Source organism: Microcaecilia unicolor, chromosome 5 (genome assembly GCF_901765095.1).
Source record: "Microcaecilia unicolor chromosome 5, aMicUni1.1, whole genome shotgun sequence".
In the NCBI taxonomy this organism is placed as follows: domain Eukaryota; kingdom Metazoa; phylum Chordata; class Amphibia; order Gymnophiona; family Siphonopidae; genus Microcaecilia; species Microcaecilia unicolor.
Window position 1 is genome coordinate 108,249,073 of NC_044035.1, and position 24,626 is coordinate 108,273,698.

Sequence of the window (24,626 nt, forward strand, 5' to 3'; positions counted from 1 at the left end):
TAGTTCATGACCATTAATACAAAAATGAAAAAAAATCAGTTGTTGTATGGCTGTGGTGAAAATGGCTTTAGCACATGGGAAAGATCCACGTAAGGGCATGCTAAGACCACTTTGTGCCACAGCTTGGTAAAAGGACCCCTTCATGAGCAGATTCAAAGAGCACCATCAATATAGTTACCACGGTTGTTGCAACCCTGTACCACACTTTAGTAAAAGGGTCCCCTAGGTTTTAGTTTTAAACTTAACCAGTAAGCACTAACCCCCTAATTCTGTAAAAGTCACCAAACATTTCATGCACAAATTTGAGTGCACGCCTAATTTGCACAAGCAATTTAATTAAATAACACGTTAATTAGCGACAATAATTGGCTTTTTAACAAGCAATTCACACTAATTACATTTAATTGACCTTTAGGTGCATAAATTTATGAAAAAGGGGTTTGCAGAAATGGAAGGGTCACGGGCGGAACGAGTGTGGTTCAGAATAACGGGGACATATGCCTAATGTAGGCACCTACATTTGCACCACGTTGCAGCTGGTGAAAATATCCATGCCTAAAGATAGGTGTGATTCCCGGGCGTAAGCATTATTCTCTAAACCGCGCCTATCTTTAAGCATGTCTTAAAGAATGGTGCTTTTTTGGCACTGATTTTGTTGGCGTAATATATAGAATCTATTCCCGAATTTTCTGTTTATCAGCTGCAATGTGGGTGTTTAGAAGAGGTGAAATAGGGGACCACTGATAAACTAGTGACTATTAACGACATTAGCTCCTTGACAAAAAAAAAATATATATATTATTTGTCTGCTTTTATGATAAAGTGCTCTCTTTCTCTTTCTAGCACTTCAGTTCCCCTGAATCGTCCTCTTGCCCTGCATTTGCATTTAATAATTTGTCCTTTCCCATTAAATCTGTGAAATATTTCAATACTTTAGTCTGAGTGCAGGCAGAAAAAAAAGTAAAATGTAACAGGAAGACAAAGAAGTGATGAAGTACAACCTGCATGTCATAGGTTACTCTCGTTGTACAGAACAAATGCATTATTGACAAAATACACACAACAAACAGTATAGGTAAGAAGACTAATATTGATTGGCTAAATTACTATAAGACACATTGCACACAAAGCCTGTTATGATTGTTTCACCTCATAGTAGTCACGTGGGTCCATTGTGGCCAATTAATGTGGCCCTTAAAGACAGAAAAAGAAACCACACACTCAAACACCAGCAAAAGCAAAGTATGCTGTGCTATCAGTACGGCCCAAAAAAAAAAAAAAGACTACAGATGATCAAAAGATCCACGTTTTTGAATCTTGGTGGTCTTTTCAGACAATGACTAGTGAGACCACAGGAATAAGGAGCTCACGCTGTACATTTGACCCCTGATGCAGGCGTATTATCGCTAAAATATGGCCCATGTTGGGTCTTCTCAATAAAGATCTGCCATTGTCCTGTTCCCAGAGGTCCACTTGTGCTTTTTTATGCTGTGATTATTTGGTGTGCTTGGAACCCTCCCTTTGAATGGCTTATATACAGTCTCCAGAATTGTATATAATATTCTAAATGAGGTCTCAACAGAGTCTTATACAGGGAGCATCATCGTCTCCTTATTCCTACTGGCCATTTCTCTCTCTATGCACCCAAGCATCCTTCTAGCTTTCTTGGGGGGCAATATTGTCAATAGTGTGTACTGTTGCTCAAACTGTGTACACTATTGTTCAATAGTTTGCACTATTGAGTAGTAGGGTGCATTATTGTACAGTAGGGTGCACTATTGAGCAGTAGGGTGCACTATTGTACAGTAGGGTGCACTATTGAGCAGTAGGATACACTATTGAGCGGTAGGGTGTACTATTGTACAATAAAGTGCACTATTGAGTAGTAGGGTGCACTATTTTTCAATAGTGAGTGTTACTGACAAACAGCATGCATTATTGAACAATAGGCCACACCATTTGAACAATAGTACACACTATTGATGATATTGCCCCCGAGACAACAATCTTTTTTTTGTTAATGAAAAATCCCATAAAAGACACAGGAAACTGAGTAAAATGAAACTCTTTGGCCTACACATCCCAAGAGAATACTTTTCATAAGCGACCCACCCAACATTGCTGCCCCCCATGCTAAGAATTTTTAAATTGAATTCTCAATAAGGAAATTGACCAGTTACGTTCACTCTAGTTATAATATCCAAAAGCCAGAGTACATTGTGATGTAATTTATAATTACTGTTTACAGATTCCTGTACAAGAAACCCACATTTCCCCAACTTTGTGTTGGTTGACCTGGCAACCATAATTCTGCTTACAAAATAAGGAAACCAAGAGGGCCTTTTACCAATCTGTGACTTTTGTGCCTCCTTATGTGGGTCATTCCCATGCTCCGTGGCCATTTTTACCCTATGGGTAAAATGACAGCCTTTTTTATTTTCTCTATTAATAGCCTTGCGCTGATTTTCCCATCAACACCTGAGCTCCTACTGCTACCTATTTTGTAGGTGGTAAAGGTTCATAAGCTAACCACGTGCTGATCAGTTAGTGCACGGCAATGTAGCTGTGCTAACCAATTAGCGCAAAACATGGCTATTCTCCACCTCCACTTCAGATGTGGTCCCAGCGGTGCTAAAAAATAAACTCTATTTTTTTTTATTGCATGGGTAGTGCGTGCACATCCAAAAATTTCCACAGGAATCCTGAGCAGTTCCCACAGTAAACCCTTTTTGGCTGCGGTAAGCATGCATTATTGTTTACCACAGCTTAGTAAAAGGACCCCCAAATATCATGAAATGTTCATGCATCTTCTTGTTTTGATAGACTGTGCTAATCTGGAACTGCAGTGGATACATTCATTACCCAAAGCAGACTCTGCATATACTGTAACGTGATAGAACATGGAATTTGTGTGTAGGAATTGGATGATCATTTCTTTCTATTGGAATTTTGTTTTTCTTGTGGTTTGTCATCTGTGGGAGCGGCTAAGCAAATAATCTAAAACTGGGAAAAGTACTGTATATTTTCTTATAGCTGAAGATATTTGTCTGTGCTAAAGCAAGTTATAACTGCTTTAATTTTAAAATGGATCAATACATTATTGGATCAACTTCTCAATTTCACTTTTAGGCATTGGAAAGCGACTATGTCAGTGCAAATCTGCACCACTGGATTGATCTTTTATTTGGCTCCAAGCAATGTGGATCTGCAGCAGTGGAAGCTGTTAATGTCTTCCATCCTTATTTCTATGGGGACAAGATGGATGTCAACAGCATTACAGACCCTCTCATTAAAAATACAATTCTTGGATTTATTAGTAGTTTTGGACAGATTCCAAAGCAGGTACTCTAAAAACCTTTCTTCCTTTTCATGTTATTGCATGCTTAAGTTAAGGGCCTTAATCGGCACTCGGCAGTGAGACGTACAGTACATAACTATTCTAAGGGAAAATTTGTAGCAGGTTGCCTAGGTGGGAGAGGCTAAGTGATCACCTATTTTGGGCCTATTTTATAAAGACACATATTCGCCTATGTCGGTGGTACTCATTCCCAGTCCTCGAGGGCCACAACCAGGTCAGCGGAATTAGAATAGGTTCAAAGAAGAGTGACCAAAATGATAAAGGGGATGGAACTCCTCCTATATGAGGAAAGGCTAAACAGGTTAGAGCTTTTCAGCCTGAAAAAGAGATTGCTGAGGGGGGGATAAGATTGAGGTCTATAAAATCCTGAGTGGTGTAGAACAGGTAAAAATTAATCGATTTTTCATGCTTTCAAAAAGTACAAAGATGGGGACACGATGAAATTAAATGGAAATACTTTTAAAACAAATAGGCGGAAATATTATTTTCACTCAAAGAATAATTAAGCTCTGGAACTCACTGCCAGAGGATGTATTAACAGCAGTTAGCATAGCTGGGTCTGTTATTGAGATGGACATGGGAGAAGCCACTACTTGCCCCGGAATTGGTAGCATGGAATGGTGCTACTATTTGGGTTTCTTTGGCCACTGTTGGAATCAGGATACTGAGCTAAATGGACCATTGGGCTATTCTTATGTTTTTAGGTGTTCAGCATATACTTAGTAAATAAGTATATGATAGCTTTATCTACAGTAGATGTGGTATTCATGCAAATCTATATAACAGTCGTGGATATCCTGAACACCTAAGGCGTTGCAGCCCTCTGTGTGGTAATTTTACACAAGGCATTTTCCTCCGGATTCTGTATAGTGCAACTTAAATTGCGCATGCAAATCTGGTCATATTTTGAATTTGCGCACGCAACTTAATTAGTTAACAAGCTAATCAGTTCTGTTAATTGCCATTTAACAATCACTTATTTACACTAATTGGCATCAATTAGAATTTACTCATACAGCTGTCTAAGCGTATTCTGAAATGTGATGAGCCTAAATTCTAGGTCACGTGGAGGGGCATTTTCGAACGGGGACACACCCATCTCTAAGGGCGCCCATCTCTGAGTTTGTCCCCGTGAAGGGGCGGGGCATCCCGTATTATCGAAACAAGATGGGTGTCCATCTTTCGTTTCGATAATACGGTTGGGTACGCCCAAATCTCAACATTTAGGTCAACCTAAGAGATGGTGGACCTAAATGTTGAGATGGTTGACCTTAGAGATGGACGACCATGGTTTTTGCCAATAATGGAAATCGAGGACGCCCATCTCAAAAATGACCAAATGCAATCCCTTTGGTCATGGGAGGAGCCAGCATTCGTAGTGCACTGGTTCACCTCACATACCAGGACACCAACCGGGCACCCTAGGCAGCATTGCAGTGGACTTCACAAATTGCTCCCGGGTGCATAGCTCCCTTACTTTGTGTGCTGAGCCCCCCAACCCCCCCCCAAAAAAAAACCCCACAACTGTACACCACTACCATAGCCTTTAGGGGTGAAGGGGGGCACCTATATGTGGGTACAGTGGGTTTCGGGTGTGTTTTGGAGGGCTCACATTTACCACCACAAGTGTAACAGGTAGGGGGGGATGGGCCTGGGTCAGCCTGCCTGAAGTGCACTGCACCCACTAAAAACTGCTCCAGGGACCTGCATACTGCTGTGATGGAGCTGGGTATGATGTCTGAGGCTGGCATAGAGGCTGGAAAAATGTTTTTATTTTTTTTATTTTGGGTGGGAGGGGGTTGGTGACCACTGGGGGAGTAAGGGGAGGTCATCCCCTATTCTCTCTGGTGGTCACCTGGTCAGTTCGGGCACCTTTTCGAGGCTTGGTCATGAAAAAAATTGGACCAAGTAAAGTCGGCCAAATGCTCGTCAGGAACCCCCTTCTTTTTTCCATTATCGGCTGAGGACGCCCATCTCTTAACCACGCTCCCATCCCACTTTCGGTACACTGTTGAGATGCCCCGTGAACTTTGGTCGTCCCCACGATGGAAAGCAGTTGAGGACGCCTAAAAACAGCTTTCGATTATGCCAATTTGGGCGACCCTGAGAGAAGGACGCCCATCTCCCGATTTGTGTCAGAAGATGGGCATCCTTCTCTTTCAATTATGCTGCTGATAGTCATAAAAGGGGTGTGGCCAAAGGCATGTCATGGGCGTTTCTAAAATCTATGCATATTGTTCTATAATATGCCTGATCTGCGCATAATTTAGGTGTCCACATTTACACCAAGTTTTACTTGGCGTAACTGGCCGTGTCTAAATTTAGAAGTGCGGATGGACACTGGGTGTATTCTATAATCTGCATGGAATTTTAGGTGTATTCTTTAAAATTTAGGCATACTTTACAGAATACATCTAGGCTATTTCTTTTTCCGCGTGGAATTTTCAGGCACCATATATAGAATCTAGCCCTTTATGCACACATTCGTTCACACTCATAAAAAAAAAAGATAAAATTACTACCCTTGCAAAGAATTTTATAACTGCCAGTATTAAGAAAAGTACACCTGCGTTATGAGTATTCAACAATCCAAAAGTACTTATGTAATGACATTTTCCACCCTAACCCTGTCCTCAGGAAAGCCTCCTGAAAATGCAGATAAAACTTACATACATTCAAGGCAGGCAATTTAATAAAACATTACTTCTTTACTCACAGCGATGGCTTTGAAAATTACCCTGACCATGGCTATCTTCTTTAAAATAAAAGATTACCCTGTGTGGAGAGTGTTTCTGATTATCCCCCTCAAAACTGAATTTACTACCAGTCGATATTCAGCCTGCACAGCCCAGATGTTCAATGTCAGGCCATGTTTGGCATCTGGCACTGAATATCCAGGGCTAATCGAGCATGCAGTGGCCACCACATATGCGGGCCCTGGATGAATATTGGTCGGGACCCAAATAACCTAAAAGGGTGGCCACTGCTTCCTTGATCCTCCTCCTTTTCCATCACTATGGCCCCGATCCTGATACTCCTACAGTTCTCCTTCCCAATGAGGCCCAGAACCCCCCCCTGACACCCCCTGCTAACCAAGACACCCTCTCCGACAACACCTCACACTCCCTGCCATTCAGGAAACCAACCCCCCAGAGCAACTCTCACAAACAAAGATAGCCTTCTTCTGGTGCCTCCCCAGGGCCCCTTTATATCTCCCTGGGACCTAAAGCCTGCAAAAATGGCTGTTGGGCTGCAAGTCCCCCCATCCCTCCAACCCAGTCTCCCGGCAGGGTCCCTGGTATGTAGGAGGGAGCTTGAGAAGTGTCCATCTTGGTGGCCATTGTGAAGCCTGGAGGACATGAGACGAGTGAGTAGGTATTGGTCCTACTCCACTAGACACCGGGGACCCCCGGTAAGCCCAGGGACTGGGTCAGAGGTGAGATGGGAATTGAAGAGGCATGCAGCCCAAGAGCCAATTTTGTGAGACTTGGGACCTGGGAGGGGGTTTAAGTCCTGGAGAGGCAGCCACATGTCAGCACATGCCCACACACAAGAGCCTGGTGGGTTCCAGGAGATGGGTGTCTTTGCCAGTGGAAGTGGGAGGGAGGTCTGGGTTGCTCTGGGGGGATGTCTTAACTGGTGGTGGTATCAGACGCTGTTGGGGAATATCTGGAAGCACAGGGGATGTTGGGTGCTGGCAGAAGGAGTATCACGGTGCTGGTGGGCAGGTTTGCTGGCAGGGAGCCGGTAATATCTGGAAGGGGGTTGGGAAAGCTGGCATCAGAGTGGGAATTTGATCGGGGGAGAGGGAGCACCATCTTTATGGGGACAGGAAATGTCAGGATTTACAGCTGCACTTATAGCAGGCACTTAGACATGCCTTGAAGCAGGTTTAAATTCCAACATCCAGGTTTCCCTTTACAGATGCATTCCCTCTCCCCAGCCTCCCTACACCTTCTTGCCATCTAGACATACTCAACTCCCTCCCTCTGATTGGCCCCTGTTCTGAAATGGCATTTAAATAGCTGAGGCTTTCCAAATGTTTAAATGCTGCATTTATATGGGGGGATGCTTCCTACAATAAGGACCCATGTGAGCAGTAGAGGCCAGGAAATAGAATATAACGGATGCAAAGTAATGGAACAACATGAAGTACGATGGGATACTGCTACCCAAAGAGTATATCAAATGCCATCGAACAATTTGGAGGACACCCAAAGCAACCAAGGTGCATCAGTACCTTGGTTGCTTTGGGTGTCCTCCAAATTGTTCAAATTGTCCAAATTGTTCAAAGGTGCATCAGTACCTACGAAAAAGCATACAGTAGGTGTGGAAGCCAAAGAAATGCATATATAAAAAAAGGATTGTTAGAATATAGGGGATATGAAAATAATGGACTACTTGAGATGAATTAAAATACACGGTATTACACTTTTTTAAATAGATTTTCCTGATCAGCTTATTTCAATAAAGTAGTTCTGTATGAATATGAATGGATATATGAATTTATGGATATATGTGTGTATGTATGCAACAATGTTTGTTAGGAGGAAGAAAACAGTAGAAAGAAACAGGTGGGGTTGGGATCCATTCATAACTCCCAAAACATACCTAAGCAACAAATGTAGCACAGAAATCTGTGATTCACCAGTGTAATTTCACTTGTGAAGTACTGGTAAACTGAACATAAAGTTAGGTTTCCAGGATTAATGTTAATACATTGATGATATTTTCTACTTAGTTTAAACCCATCTTATTTTTTTCTATTAATTTATATTTTGTATTTTTTCCAGCTTTTTAATAAACCTCATCCAAGCAGGAATGTGCAAGTTAGAAGCATATCAGGGAAGGATCCCGCCTCATCTTCAAATTCAGCTGGACACATTCTGCCATTCTTCTATGCACCACAGAATCTGAAACCCACTGCAGTTGCAATAAAAGGTACATCAAATACTCTAAATCAAGATTTTCCTTTCGGTGAATAACCAAAGCAAAATATGTCAGGTAACAATATGCTGAAAGATGAGTCCATCTACAGGGTAGTTTATTAAAATAACACCTTTATGAAAAATCTACAAAGATACCTGGTTTATGAAAGCAAAAATTATGGGCTCAATAGTCAACCTATGGCAGTTAGCGATTTTTAAGTTGCTGAGCCATGTCTGGTCTTTGACATTGAATAACCAGGTAAGTCTGGTTACCCAGAAGGTATTCGGGTACCGGCCAATATTCATACCAGTGCTCAGTTAGCAGTGGCATAGGAAGGGGGGGGCGGTGGGGCGGTCCACCCCGAGTGCACGCGCTGGGGGGGGGGGGGGGGGGGTCGGCTTGCTGGTTCCCTGCTTTTTCTGCCCCGGAACAGGTTACTTCCTGTTCCGGGGCAGAGAAAGCAGGGAAGCAGCAGAGATGACGCAGCTCCCAGTGACGTGCACTGGGGGCGGATTGGCCCTCCCGCCTGCCCCCCGCTGAAAGGTAGGCTGCGTTTTGGGGGGGTGCGCTCCAGAGGGGGGGGATGCCATGCCCTGCACCCGGGGGCATGGCATCCCACCCTCGCTACGGCACTGTCAGCCCAACGGATAAAGGGCCCTGATTACTAAACAGCGTTATAGGTGCGTTAACATTTTTAATGCCCATTAAACATGTACGTGCCTATGATATCCCTATAGGCACCTACATGGTTAGCACGTGCGCTAAGTGTAAGCGCTTAAAACACTAATGCACCTTAGTAAACCAGGCCCAAAGTCTTTTTGCTGTCCTAATTTTGGGGCACTTTTACAAAGCAGCGGTAGCCGTACTGCCACATCGTTGCTGGCAATAGTTCCGGCGCATGGAGATTACGGCACTAAAAAAGTACTTTTGTATTTTCCAGCACAGGGGGCATGCCTGGTGGTAATCAGGCAGCAATGCGCGCTACCCAGTTACCATTGGGCTACTGCTGGAGCCCTTACCTCCACCTAGATAGGAGGCAGTAAAGGCACCCCCAGAAAATGGCCGTATGCCAATGCTTTGGTTTAGCGCACGGCCATTTCCTCCCACAAAAAAAAACCCCAAAAACGCCTTGTACCAGTGGCAGTAAAAGGAGGCCTTAGTGCGAAGCAAACCCGCATGCGTCCGTGACCGCAGGGCCCTTTTTACCACCGTTTGGTAAAAGGACCCCTCTGTGCGCTTACTTAACCAGTTAGTGGATTGAATATCACCGCTAACTAGTTAAGTGTCAGCCCTGGTAACCGGGGAATGCCATGGCAATCACAGGCAATATTCAGTGGCAGTGCCCATTTAAATGCATTTTAATAGCGGTGGATGGCCTACTCAGCTGGTTTTAACCAGGCAGGAGCCTCTCCTAGCTGGTTAAACCCTTTTAAATATCTGACCCTACATCTATGAAGGTGTAATAGACTGGGGCAAAAGAAATTAGTCTATGAAATAGTCACCAGACATGAGCCGTTAATTTAGGACCATATCAACATGTAAATAGGGGCATTTACTTATTTATAATCACATACACATGTAGATACAAAATTTCAGAAAGCTGCTATTTACACATGGATACCCACACAACATAGAAATCTTAAAGTGGCGTAACGTGGGCATCATTTGCGCAGGGCTACAATCTACACATGTAATCTCCATTTCTCAAGGGAAATACACAAAGCTGCTGATTCTGTGGCTTCTGTTTTAACAAAGTAAAATTGCTTAATTAATTAGAAGCAGAAAGCTGTCATGTTAAAATGGCTGCATTCAACTGAATGTACCTATTTTAACCCCCGGCAGTCTGCATTAGCTAAATTATTGAGGTGGATCTGGTTATCACAGGCCACAGTCGATCTGATATAGAAATGGGGGTGGGGAGCAATACAGGGGTTCTCTGCCTCATTCAAATTATCATTCCCACTCACCTATACCCTTCCAAAGCATCTGTTTTTTATGCCCAGCTACCCCATGCATGTGTGATGCTTAAGATGCAATTTTGGCAACAACTGGTAAAACAGTAGAAGGAAAGTAGGCTGTTCTCCTTCCCCTGTCTCTTCTCTGGTGCTAGGAAGGCAGGGGATATGTTTCAAACAGGTGGAATCAGGTGCTTTGTGGGAAGAGGAAGATTCTTTTTTGTAATGGAGAGATTATATCTATCGACAGGGAAAGTGGCCAGGGAATTGCATCTCTGGAAGTAGAGGTAAATTAAAAACACCTGTGAGCATATAATATGTATTTACTTGGATTTATATTTAATGGGTAGCCACATTAGCTCCCTCATTCTATAAAACTTTTAAAAAGTGTGCACACAATTTGAATAATGAGCCAATAACAAGCAATTATTGGCATTAATTGAAGTCAATTAACATGTTCATGCATAAATTTATGAGGGTGATCCGTGACTAAATTTTACAGGACGCCTGGAAAAGGGGGCACGGAAAAGGGATGATCATGGGCATTTTGGGGTGGAATATGGGTGTGAATTCCAGTTACATGTGCCATGTAAGCCGCATTGAGCCTGCCATGAGTGGGAAATCGCGGGGTACAAATGTAACAAAAATAAAATAAAAATAAAATAAATTGGGTTCTGCATATAAATTTAGGCAGGAGCATTTGCACCACATTTTCATTGGTCCAAATGGACATACCTAAATTTACACGCAACTCCTGTGCTTAAGTGCTATTCTGTAAACCAGCGGTTCTCAAACTGTGCACACCCTGGTGCGTCGCAGCAAACTCTCAGGGGTACCGCAGCAAATCCTGACCTCCCTCCCGCTGCCACCTGAACCAAGATGGTGACCCCCAGCCACCTACAATCCAGCATCACTCCCTATTTTCCCCTCCCTCAGGTCTAGAATCTGGCGCTTCCTCATTCTTCCCCACTGCCACTGTAGTGCTTGCAGCTTACATTTTCAGGCCGTCTGCAATTTACACAGGCAGTGCGTGGACTTCACTCTGCTGTGTCCAGCCCTCGCAACAGGAAGTAGTATCAGGGACAGTGGCGTTCCTAGGGGGCTGACACCCGGGGCGGATCGCCGATGTGCCCCACCCCCCGGGTGCAGTGCCCTTCCCCCCGGTGCAGCGTGACACCCCCCCGGCGAAAGGACACCCCCCCACCCCGGCGAAAGAACCCCCTCCCCTGGGTGCACGCTGCTGGGGGGGGGTGCCGCGCACCGGTCAGCTTCGTTGTTTCCATGCTCCCTCTGCCCTGGAATAGGTGTTCCGGGGCAAAGGGAGCATGGAAACGAACGAAGCTGACCGGCGTGCGGCACCCCCCCAGCAGCGTGCACCCGGGGTGGACCGCCCCCACTGCCCCCCCCCTTGGTACGCCACTGATCAGGGAGGGCTAGATGCAGCAGAGAGAAGGCACTGGCGTGCCTATGTGAATTCTGAATTGCCCGAAAATGTAAGCTGCGAGCACTGCAGCGGTGGTGGGGGAAGGAGAAAGAAGCAGCATTGATCCTAGACCTGCGGGAAGGAAGGTACCAAGCAATGCTGGATTTGGGGAAAGCAGAGGTGTGCTGGACTTATGGGGATGTAGGGAAGAGAGAGATGTTCTAGACTATCTGGGAAGAGAGGGGTTACAGGGAATGGTGTGCTGGATTTGCTGGGAGAAGGGGTTCTGCAGGGAAGGGAGAGGTATGCTGGACTATCTAGGAGGAGAGGGTCTGTAGGGAATGGAGAGGTGTGCTGGAGTGAGAGGAGGAGGCTGCAGGGAAAGGGAGACCTATGTGGCGGGGGGGGGGGGTGAAGACCTTTGTGGCTGGAGGGGGGGTGCCTTTGGGAGCCATTGCTATAAACCGTGCCTAACTTTATAGAATTCACCCCTAAAAGTCAACATGATCACATTATTTTTTGATGAAGCTGATTTCAGGATTCTAGCATCACATTTGTAGTATTTATATCTGTGTGCTTTGCAATATGCATGCTAAAATGCATTAAAAAAAACCCCAGCTGTTATCAAACCTTTATAAACTGCATTAACAATATCAGCAATAATAAAGCTTAGCTTTATATTTCTAGAACATTTTTTTCTGTTAAACCACTGTTTTGTACCTTCCTCTAGTTATAAAAACTTACACATTGATAAAATCACATTTGGATAAAAAATTTTAAAAAAACTGAGATTTAGAGGATACGATAGTGCCGGATCAGGAAAAAAGACATTAACATTTGATTAAAAAAATATTTGTATTGCTGCTTGCTTCATACTATGAAGAGCGTTTGTTTTGAAATTACATTAAAAATGCATTAAAAACAGGCTTGTTTGTTTCATTTCAAATCAAAATGAAAAAAAAAAGGTCAAAAGTTGTGGCTTGTTAAAATTTTTTTGTTTTGCTTTTGGCGTGTGTTGTTTGAAAACACAAAACCAAAACAAACAACAACAAAATAAAACATTAATGATAAAGCTAAATTAAAAGTTCAGGAAAAAATGAAATGAAATGGTATGATATTTCAAATTTTTTTTTTCTTTCACCTATTTGTACAGAAGTCCTCAGAGGAGCTATTGGACACATAGTCCACACGGAAAAGAGCGTGCTTGCTGTGGAAAAAAATAAAATTCTGATTCCTCCTTCATGGAATAAAACTTTCAGTTGGGGTTTTGATGATTTCAGCTGTTGCCTGGGAAACTATGGATCTGACAAGGTAAATGAAAAACACAGATTACCTGTAATACCAATTAAAAATTGCAGTGCCTTTAACCTTTTCTCTCCAGCCATTGCATACATATTTATAGGTGTCCAGAGGTACCATATACAAACATATACTCCAAAGTGGGTGCCTATCAAGAAGGAAAGTTAAAGGATTTGTGCAGTAAGACAATCACACAGGTTTTATTCTTTGCTAGAAACTCACGTGCCACCACTTTCTGACCAGCAGAGGGCAGCCAAGGTGTGTTAGTTCACAGCTGCTTGGTATTTTGTACAGAACAGTAGCTTTACTAGAAAAATGAATATGCCATATTTTGCCACCTGTACGTGCAACTTGCCTTAAAAATCTATTTTCAGCTGTGTGTTTGAGCAAATGCTTGTTCTCAGCTATCTGATAAATATCTACAGGAATGCAAAACCATTTTTTTATCATGCAGTAGTACCTCTTTGATTAAGAAGAGCAATTTTAGGGGACCGTCTACTAAAAGTGCGTTAGGCACTTATCCCCTGATTCTATAAAGGTCGCCAAAAATTGCGCATGCAATTTAGGTACGTTCTCAATTTGGGCATGTAATTTAATTGAATAACAAGGCAATTAGTACCAATAGTGTGGCTTTTTAGCAAGCAATTATTGGCACTAATTAGATTTAATTGGGACTGATGTGTGTAGTTAGCTGCAGGATCTGTGACTAAATTTACTTGTGGTCCAGATAAAGGGATATGGAAATGGGAGGGTCATGGGTGTTTTGAGGTGGAACGGGGACCTGGCTTCGAGTTACACACGTAATTACAGAATAATGATACTCTGTGTAAATTTAGGTGTGGGCATTTAATTTTTCTACCAGGGGATGTGGCATGGGCAGAGGATGGGTGTGGCAGCATTTGCTGGCTAGCATGTTATTACCGTGTACTAACTGGCTAACTCAGGGTTAAAGTGGAAGCAGTTACCACCTAAATAGGAGGCAGTAAGTGCTCCTTCATTAACATTTGACAGGTAATAGAAACATCAACACAAGACCTGCAAAAGAAAAAAAAAGCGGAAAAGCCCTCAAAAAATGCCGCGTAAAATTTATAGTTACTGCACAGTAAAATCCCGCATTAAAACAAATGAACTGAAAATTTCAGGGCCCCTTTTAATAAGCTCTTATAACACTGAGCTGTGGCATGCTCTTATAACATTGCCTCCTTTTGCCGCAGCGGTAAAAGGCTGTCTTTTTTTTTTAAAGAAATGGCCATGTAGTAAGTGAACCACTTACCACACAGACTTTTCAGGAGGGAGCACTTACTGCCACCCATTGAGGTGGCGGTAAGGGCTCCTATGGTAACCCGGCGGTAAATGGGCTGTCTGCAGCACTGCCCGATTACCACCGGGTAAGCACTGACGCTACAAAATTTTTTTTTTAATGTTTGTAGCGCCGTAAATGGCGCACACTGGGGTTGGGAACTACTACCAGGCCCCTGTGATAGCCTGGTGGTAGTTCCTGAATAGAGAACGGTAAACCTGCGTTGGTCTTACATCCGTTTAGCAAAAGACCTCTTTAGCGCAATTTAGTAAAAGGGACCACTCTAAAGAATATCGAAAGGGACTGGGCAGCTGCCATAGTTATTCTTATCATCTGTAGGTGCAAATGAGGTGCAGCGTTAGAGACACAGGGAGAGTGATTTTCTAACAAAGCTCTAGGCTCCCAAGGTTCATAGATTCATAATATGATGTTGCATTGATTTTATAAACGGGACATATAACCCTATGGGGGTCTTTTACTAAGCAGCGGTAGGACCAACTTCGCAGGTAGCCCATGCCAAATCGGAACTACTGCCAGGGTAGCGTGGCGGTAATTCCGAAGTTGGCACGTTCTGTTTCCTTCAGTAGAGGGCATTCCCAGTGGTAATCAGCAGCATGGCCTGATTACCATGCGAGTAGCATGTGAGCACTTACATCCAAGTAAATAATAGGTGGTGGTAAGGGCTCAGGCAGTAAATAACCATGCACTATTTTAAAAAAACCATGCCCCATTAAGAAAAAGGCCTTTTTACCCGCCGCGATAAAAAATGGCCCAGCGCGCACCAATTGCACACACCAACACTAGAGCAGGCCACCTTTTGCTGCAGCTAAGTAAAAGCCCCCCCCCCTCCCCATATGCCTTTCTAAAATTACCCCTGGGAAGGTAGGTGCATACATTAAAAACCTGCTCTGAGGCAGGTGTAAACTGTATGTGTGTGTGCCAGTAAATGTACATACACTCCACTTCCACTCCCAGAAACACCTATAGATGTATCATGTATAAGTGGACACTGTTACCTGTGACTTCCTTTAATGCATGTAAATAGGCAGTGTTAAAATAACCTGCCAGAGCTTTCCTACACATTTATTCCCCCTGTAAATGTTTATTAAAATATGATTAGCTAGTCAAAACCTATTATAGCAGCGGAACAGTGTATGATACAATCTTATACACAATAAAATAAACATAATAGAATTCAATAAAATCAGCTTTAAACAAAAAAAAATATCTAAGTTCTGAGTGGAGGAGTGGCCTAGTGGTTAGGGTGGTGGACTTTGGTCCTGAGGAACTGAGTTCAATTCCCACTTCAGGTACAGGCAGCTCCTTGTGACTCTGAGCAAGTCACTTAACCCTCCATTGCCCCATGTGAGCCACATTGAGCCTGCCATGAGTGGGAAAGCACAGGGTACAAATGTAACAATAACAATCCAAATTCTTCTTTTTCCAAAGCCTGCATAAATAGCCAAATCTTTAAAAAGAGGTAATGTCTGGGAATGAAGATCTAAAGGAAGACCATTCAAAATTTTGTGGGCACCATAGCCAGGACTTTTTTTTGAGGAGGTACTGAGTATCGGCACCTTTTCCATTGTCTGCTAAAATTAACGCATGGTCCCCAAGTTTTAATTAAAGAGCTCAGGCTCTACACACCAATTCTGCCTTGTCATAGATTCTGTGACTAGTTGCAGGGGGCCTGGCTATTGTGGGATGGGTCCCTCAGAGATCACCCCACCCCTGAAGGGTGGCCTGGCATTTGATTACTGGCACCTTTTCGCTAGAAAAAAAACACACTGACCGTAGCTAAAAGTGCATTTCCTTTTCGTGTCCTATAATGGACAGTCCTTACTCTTTGGAGCTTAGAGCCTAATTGAGGGGTCCACTTACTAACCCACGGCAATAAGTGGCCTGTGTTTATTTATTTATTTATTTATTTATTGCATTTGTATCCCACATTTTCCCATCTATTTGCAGGCTCAATGTGGCTTACAATGTATCGTTGTTGGTAGATAAAGATTGCAAGATAACAGTTAGTATTGCATACAGTCCGTGAGTAAGCACATGTTTTTGGCAGTTTTTACCATGTCTTGGGAAAAGGGCTTTTGTTCAACGGGCTGGGAAAAGGGTCTGCGGGTAAATTTGAAACCAGCGCATGCCTATTTATAACCTGTGCCCTTAATGCCACCCATTGATCTAGCAGTAAGGCTCACATGCTATATGTGCGGTGACGGTCGGCGTTCGCCAACTGCTGATTAACACAGGAAACACCGCGCACGGTAGGAAACACAAAAATATATTTGTCCCTGTGGTATAGGCACACGTCAGATCTGAAATTACTGCCAGAGGGTGTGCTAGCCTGGCGGTAGTCATGTTTTAGCACGCTCGTAGGGCCTACCGCACCTTTGTAGAAGGGCCCCTGAGATAGGCAGGGCAAGGGGCAATAATTCTCAAATGAATAACCTGGCTGTTCAGCATTCAAGCTAACTTACGGCATCTCTCTGTAACTGCTCTCTTGTTTCTAGTGGATTGCTTACAATTATAAGAAATATGCCAATAGGGTGAGAGGAAATCCCCAAAAATGTGAGCAGTGTTGTACTATGACACTCTAAATTGCAACCCACACATTAACCAGTGTTTCAAACTAGCTCAGTGGTTCTCATCCTAGGCCTTGGGACACACCCAGCCAGGCAGGTTTTCAGACTATCCACATTGAATATGCATGAGATCATTTCCTGTACTGCTTCCATTTAATGCAAAACTATCTACATACATATTCATTGTGGCTATACTGGAAACCAGGCTGACTGGGTGTGTCCCAAGGACAGGACTGAGAACCACTGAATCTACCCCAGTACATAGTTATTCCAGTATGGTCACATTTCAGTTTTAATATACTGCCTATAAAAATGATTTATCTAAGTGGTTAACATTAATTAAAATAAAAGTCATAGTTGGGGAAGGGGACCACACAAAAAGGCTCCTAAGTTACAATAAAATATAAAATCAGACTAAAAACGAGAGGATACAAATTACTCTAAGGAACATAAGGAAGGGAGGGAAAAAAAAAAAAAAATGAACACAAGTGATAATTTGCTGACCAGGAAATCATGAATGCCTTACAGACTCAAAGTTCAAATCAAATTTGAGTAAAAGGGAATGCCTTTTCCAAAAGGGGCGATTTCAGAATAGCCTTGAATTTCTTGAAGGCCAAGCTGTTCTAATACATTTTTTTGTTTGTTTGTTTAAAAATCAACTGTATTTCTCTAAATCCTGCAGTAAATATATTATGACTTTAAACATTTCCTCAGTTCCTAAATATGTTCAGGCTTGATTCATAAAGCAGTTTTTTTTAAGTTGACCATTTTTCTCCTTGGCCAAAGTCATTAACCTACCTTCTGTATAACTGCAGCTCTGTATTTGTGTGCACTCCTTACTCGTATGGTTTCGTACATTATACTAGTTTTTCCCTCTAGCTATAAACCAAAACCCTACTTTTCCTTCTCTTTCTGTTTCTCTGCCTCAACAGTAAATTGTATTTTTTTCCCATTGCATTGAAAACTTTCCCATACCCACAAGCATGACTCAGAGGAAGCACAGAAAGCAGAGGAAATATTTTCTTCTGTTCATAAATTGTACCAAAACTATGGGCCTCTTTTATCAAGCTGACTAGTGGCTTCCAGTGCGGTAATGCCTACAAAGCCCATTCACTTTGAAAGAGCTCTGTCATTGTTGCCGCACGGGAATAAATAGAGGCCCTATGTAAACTGCTTATGGAAGAGATTGAAAATTTGATCATATGTGATGACTTTGTCGAGCAAACAGCTGACTTGCATCTCATGCTCTGCATAGGAGCCAGTTCTGTGGGTGCAGTGGCTGCTTGAGCACCCCTAATATTGAGCATTCATTCAGTTTTTCCAAAGAGTAGCATTTTCTATTGAGTTTAGCACCCTCAATCACTTCAAAAAGTTGGCGACTATGCTGCTGTGCATTATAGCATGTATGCATGCCAACACATAAATGCTTCAAACAGGGGGTTGGGAGAGAAACAAAGATGGTGGAATTAATTTCCAACTGAAATACTATTGGATAAGGAATCTTTTCTGTAAAAACACAAGACAGTGATAGTTTTTTTTGTCTATTTCCATATGAGGGATTTTCCCTCCCCAAAATGAGAGTTAATATCTCTGCTGTACACTTCTATTAAATAACAGTAAGGGCTGCTGACAACATTAATGTGGTGAGTGAATTAGATTAAACCACTCTCATGAAGAACACTCTATTTTAAAAATTATAACCATAAACTAGATCAGTGCAGATGGATGTGTGGCAGATGACTGGTGGATGTGGTTTAGATCTGTAAATTCTGTAATCTTTAAGCAAAGCTTTTGGTTGAGAGATGCTTATTTTTAGCTCACAATTTTTAGGGCTGAGAAACCAAAGAACTGAGCTCCACCAATTTATTAATTCTTTTAAGTAACATCCAAAATGTATTATTTAAAAACTGCATAGCAATGCATGTATGGGTTTAGCATTGTGTGGTATTGGCAATCCTTAATTTGCTGTGCAAACGCAAGAGAAGTTTATTATATCCCGGATTCATCTAGGACTTTGACAGTGAGCTGTTCTACCAGGATACATTCAGTGAAACGTTCTCTGCTCTCTTACTGGTTTTGTGGAAAATTTATGACAGTTTTTGCAATAAAGTGCACAGGGGGCAGAGATTTCACACAAGCATCTGACAGCAGCTGTCATGGAGTGTTTTCAGTGCCTACTAAGGCTGTGCCTAAACAGGCTTTGAAATACAATAGAGACCCCTCTGTGAGAGGACCCTTCAGCTTAATAGGAAGGTCCATGTTGTTCTCATGACCCAGGCAAGAAATTTCATCTTATAGATTATTTCTGCTGGGAAAGGTAGCACAGGAACATCTGTGGATTCTCTAAGGATGGCATGATGGCGTGGTTCAACAAAATAATACCGTGTGTTCTGATTTCCTTACTGTGTTTATGTTTATCTATAAGAAATATAATAAATGAACCATAAAGTTTGCAGCACTAATCCAACTGCTAAATTACCACAGACACAAAGGCCCTGTATAGAGTTTTTTGGAAGCTGGAATATAAAGTGGGTAAATTAAATATGATTTTAAAATGCCATAATGTTCATCTAGTTATGAACTGCAAAGGCTGATTTACATGCACTGATATGTGCAAAACCAGAAATATGTTTCCTGCCGCACAACAGAAGTGCAGTTCTCACAGTGCTTGGTGGCACAGAACAGAAATGATCCAAAATCTGTGATGATTATCAAATAGATGAAGTAGAAGTACTTCCTTGCTTGAATTATGGAAAGGTTAGACAGTGATCTGACAGGCTGGAAAGATTAGAAGGAAACCTTTCCCAGAAGCTAGAAGCTACTATGATTCCTTCTGATTGACAACATTTAGACTGTGTGCTTCCTTCCAGTCGAGAAAGAGTTGGAGATTATGGTGTAAATATCCAGACAGAGGTGATCAGCGATTTTGTCCCTGAATATTCAATTCCAGGCCTTATCTGAGCACTGGCATTGAATATCTGGATATGTGGGGATGGCTAGCACCAGTTAAGTGCTGATATTCAGCTATTTATGCAGTCCTATTTGGCCCGCTAACTTAACTGGTTAAGGGATGAATATTGGCACTTAACTGATTAAGAGCTGATGCCACCCTGACTCCGCCCCCGAACTTCCCACTGAATAGCTGGTTTCAGCTTAGGCAGTTATGGCAGTTATAACAGGACTATCTGGTTAAAGTGCCGCTGAATATTGGAAGATAGCCCCACACTGATGACTTATCAGGGCAGAAGTCTCTCCCCCACAGTTAAATCACTTTGAACACTGACCCATATGTTTCTGTTCAAAAAACATTAAAGGTGGGGATTTTTATCCAATTAAGAGACAAGTGGATATGGCATCCTTCTCAATCAGAATCAGACCATATGGCATGCAGGCGAGAGAGGGAGAGACCAAATCACTTGTGGGACAGGGTAGAATTCTGCCCACCCATTTTGGGCCCAGGCCCACCCAAAATTGGGTGTCTGGCTACGCCCCTGGTAGATACTGGGATAATTAATTCAATAGTTAATTCAATACTAATGGCCACATGTCACAAAATTAAATGTATGCAAGTTGAAGGGTAATTCTATGAGTGCCCTTATATATAGGCATCCACAGGGTACTTTATTGGTGCATACCAGCTTAATAGTGTATATATGTGCATATGTACTTAGGTGTGAGCGCTTATGCTAGCCATAGAGCTGATTTAACGCTTGTAGCACAACATTTGGGGCTTCTTTTACAAAGCCGCGCTAGCGATTTCCGTGCGGCAAATGGGAGGAAGCCCATAGGAATTGAATGGGCTTCCTCTCATTTTCCTCACTGGGAATCAGTAATGCAACTTTGTAAAAGAGGCCCTCTGTAATTTACATGTATAAATGTGGGCCCTGCCCACCCTGTTCCCAGATGCCACCCATGCTTATGCACCCCTGCAAATTACCATGCTGTCGCAGATATGTGCATAGTTATAGAATAGTGATTAAGCTTATTGGCATAAAAGCACATAAATGCTAGTATTCTAAGCACTTATACACCTTAGTGCAGTGGTTCCCAAACCTAGTCCTGGAGGCATCCTAGCCAGTCAGGTTTTCAGTATATCCACAATGAATATTCAAGAGAGAGATTTACATGCAGTGGAGAGAGTGCATGAAAATCTCTCTCATGAATATTCATTGTAGGTATCCTGAAAACCTGACTGGTTGGGGAGTCTCCAGGACCAGGCTTGGGAACCACTGCATTAGTGTATAAATATTAGAAAAAACTCTACGAAATTACCTCTTGGAGGGTAGTTTTATAACAGGGCACCCGATCTAAGAATGGTGAAGGCATCTACTTGGTACTATTTTCTAAAGGCACGTAGAAATCTATGGCACTCATTTTCAAAGCAGATGGATGTCTCAAAATGGCCCAAAAAAGTCCATCTGCCAAAAAATGTCCAAATCGTGATTTTTGAAAGGCAAAACTTGGATGTTTTATACTGCAGTTCACTCAAATAGCAAGGGGACGTTTTGGAGGCGTGTTTTGGGTGGGACTGGGGTGGACCCAGGTTGGACCCAAAATTAGGGCATCTTTCAGCGATGGAATGGGAGGAAATGTCCAAGGCAAAGAAGAAGGATATTTTTATCAAGGCCTGTTTCAGTCACATCCAGAGTACAAAAAGGTGCCCTGATTGAGCAGCTGACCACTGGATGGATGAAGGCATTTCCCAGTATTTCCTGACCCCCCCTCCCTTCCCCCTAAGAAGTGAAAGTGACAGTGGATACCAAGATCTATGACAGCTTTGGGTATTATGGCCATTCGTAATTCTGACTTGGATGTCCTTTTGAAAATGCCTCTCTATGTGTCTTTATAAAATATTTATTTTATTGTATTTATTGGGATTTTTAAACTCTCTTTATGAAGAGATTCACCCAAGGAAGTGTACAGCAGGTACAGTTCAACATAAAACCTACAATCCAGTAAAATGACCAACTATAAACGTAAATACAATGAATGAGGTAAACTTGGAAACAGCAAATTGAAACCAAACAATAGGACTACAATGAAACTGAAATTCAAATACCACAGATATAATATAATATTAGCAGACTACTAATGATACACCTAATACACACACATTCAAATAACATAGTGGTCTTTTACAAAGGCGCTAAAAGCTAGGGTGCCCATAGGAATGTAACGGGCATCTTAGTTTTTAGCGCACGTTAATTTATTGCACTCACTGAAAATGCTAGCGCACTTTTGTAAAAGGAGTCCGTATGCATTTCTACAATACAGATTACCATATAGCTGAGGAGCCAAGTGCAGAGATGTAGATGAGACAAGATGCCTAGTACAGAGTGAGTTGGGATAAATAGATGGGTGGCTAAACTCAAGGCAAGTTCTTTGTACAGTTAACACAAGATACAAGGAACTGATCTAAGTTACAATGTGTGTAGCAAATAGTCCACAAACAGAATGAGTGTATAGTTAGTCACACTATGTATTAAAGATTATATATTAAATACTAGTGCAAGTAGCATAAATTGAGCCTATCTTGTAGGCATGGACTGCCCACACCTAGATTATTCAAGTACCTGCATACACATATTTGCAAACCCCACCCAACCTCTGCTCCTGTGCACACCTACCAGCAAAGTATACACCATCATGTCATGACAATTTTGTAACGATGCAAAAACAGAAGAAATGAGTCTTCGCAAGCATATAGAAGGTGAAACAAAACAGCAAAGTCGACTAAAAAAGTGGACGATGCTGCAAGTAAAAAACTTTTATTGATGAACACAACTCAACACTGCAGTGTTTCGGCCTATGGGGCCTGCATCAGGAGTCTAATTACAAAATAGCATTTAAAAACAATAAGTAGCATGGACATAAACAAATATAATATTGGATATTGACACAGTAATTAGTATAAAATTAAATAAAATGAAGTAAAAAAAATCAAATAAAAATACTTGTAAAGGAAGGAGTTTTATAATCAATTTGTAGAATGATGTTGTAAACAACATCAGTGTTTGTCTAAAAGGGACGTATATTGCATCCACAAAATGAAATATTTATATAAATTCCATTTTAAATATATTGTGATGAACAAGGTCTTTCTTGAAAAAAAACTATATAAAACAATGATTATATATATATATATATATATATATAAATTGGTAACACCTAAGTCTTTCTTGATGTAAGGAAACAAAACAAAAAACTCATTGTGTTTAATGAAGAAAATATGTGAATGTATCAGTTAACATAGAAACAACATGGCATTCTATTGATAGATTGTTGCAGAAACATTTAGAGTTCTATAAAAACTTAATATTATGATGCGATACACATGGATTTACATCTATACGGGTGAACAAGCTTAAAGTGTATAAGTGTTACTTATTGTTTTTTTATGCTGTTTTGTAATTAGACTCCTGATGCAAGCCCCATAGGCCGAACCACAGCTGTGTTGAGTCGTGTTCATCAAACGCTTTTTAGTCAACTTCGCTGTTTTGTTTCATGACAATTTTGTACACACATTATGTGGCCACATACAAGAGAAAGTGACTTTTTTGCGTGGCCTCCAAATGAATACAACTGAAAGAAAATGCATGTGATAAAGAAAAGTAGAGGTATTATTGGTAATGTACAAGTTGCTTAAGCATATTGAAATAGATTTAGCTATATTTTCACTTTGGTCTATTTATAGAATTCAAGTAATATTGTTGTTAATGTGCCACTTGGATGGTTTGAGAATAATCAGATATTTCTTTACAGAATGTTGTTACATTTGAAACAATGGCAGACTGGGGGCTCTGCTTATGCGCCTTGTGTCCCACACCAACCATGATCATCTCTTCTGGAACAAGCTCTGTTGTCTGTGTGTGGGAATTGTCTATTGTCAAGGACAAAGTAAAAAGTCTCCGTCTGAAACAGGCAAGTAAACAGGGGGGGGGGGGGGGGCGGTTAAAGATTGTCTTTCAGTTTTATAGTTTTTTCTTCATGTATGACATTTGTTTTAGCATGTGGAAATGGGTCTTTATAAAATTGTCCGGTTAGTACGAATAGAGCTTTTGTGTTCACTCAATCTTACTATCCATTGCTTACTACACTGATTGTGCTACATAAATAGCATATATAGCATATATATATATATATATATATATATATATATATATATATATATATATACACACACATATAAGTATGCACATTGATGAAAACACATATACAGGTACACAATCCTTTAACTGAAATTCTGATAACTGAAAAGCTCCAAAAACCAAAAGTTTCAGTGCCAGAAGTCCCCCAATGTGACACAGATATGCTGTAGTGCTGAACTAGAGAATTGTGAAGGTGTATACAGAACACTGTCCCTTGCTCTTAAAAAGGATCCCTCAGGTACTGTGAGCTACTTTTGAGTCCAAAGTCATGTCCCATCTTCCTGGTAGCATTCCCAACATTGTAGACTACACCAACTGAAAAATTGTCCTTTCAATATCAGCTCAATTTTATCTTTCATCAGTCTCAAAAACCTCCTACTGTGTTCAAAATGTATTTGTTAAAAAAAAACTTTTTAAAATGTTTTCTGATGAACTATTAACATTTTTAAATATCACCAAAAATGCAGTGAAGCACTTATGTGGGGTGTGAAAGGTAAGATAATATGACCCACCAAACCTATACCTTTAAAGGCACAGTGGCTTGCAGGTTGGCTGGCGGTTTAGAACCCTATAATATAAAATTACCCTCATCTCTTTTAAGGGTGTAACTCTAATGAGATGCTGGA

At 41.6% G+C, this 24,626-nt stretch overlaps 1 protein-coding gene across 1 annotated transcript in view; it reads left to right on the forward strand.

Moving 5' to 3' along the window:
- Positions 1–24,626, forward strand: part of WDFY4 (WDFY family member 4) — a 593,767-nt gene that overhangs the window by 513,883 nt on the left and 55,258 nt on the right. Inside the window, exons 55-58 of the mRNA XM_030203170.1 lie at positions 3,130–3,342; positions 8,152–8,299; positions 12,819–12,976; positions 23,615–23,773. Of these exons, the coding sequence (XP_030059030.1) occupies positions 3,130–3,342; positions 8,152–8,299; positions 12,819–12,976; positions 23,615–23,773 (678 nt within the window). The remainder of the gene's footprint in view (positions 1–3,129; positions 3,343–8,151; positions 8,300–12,818; positions 12,977–23,614; positions 23,774–24,626) is intronic.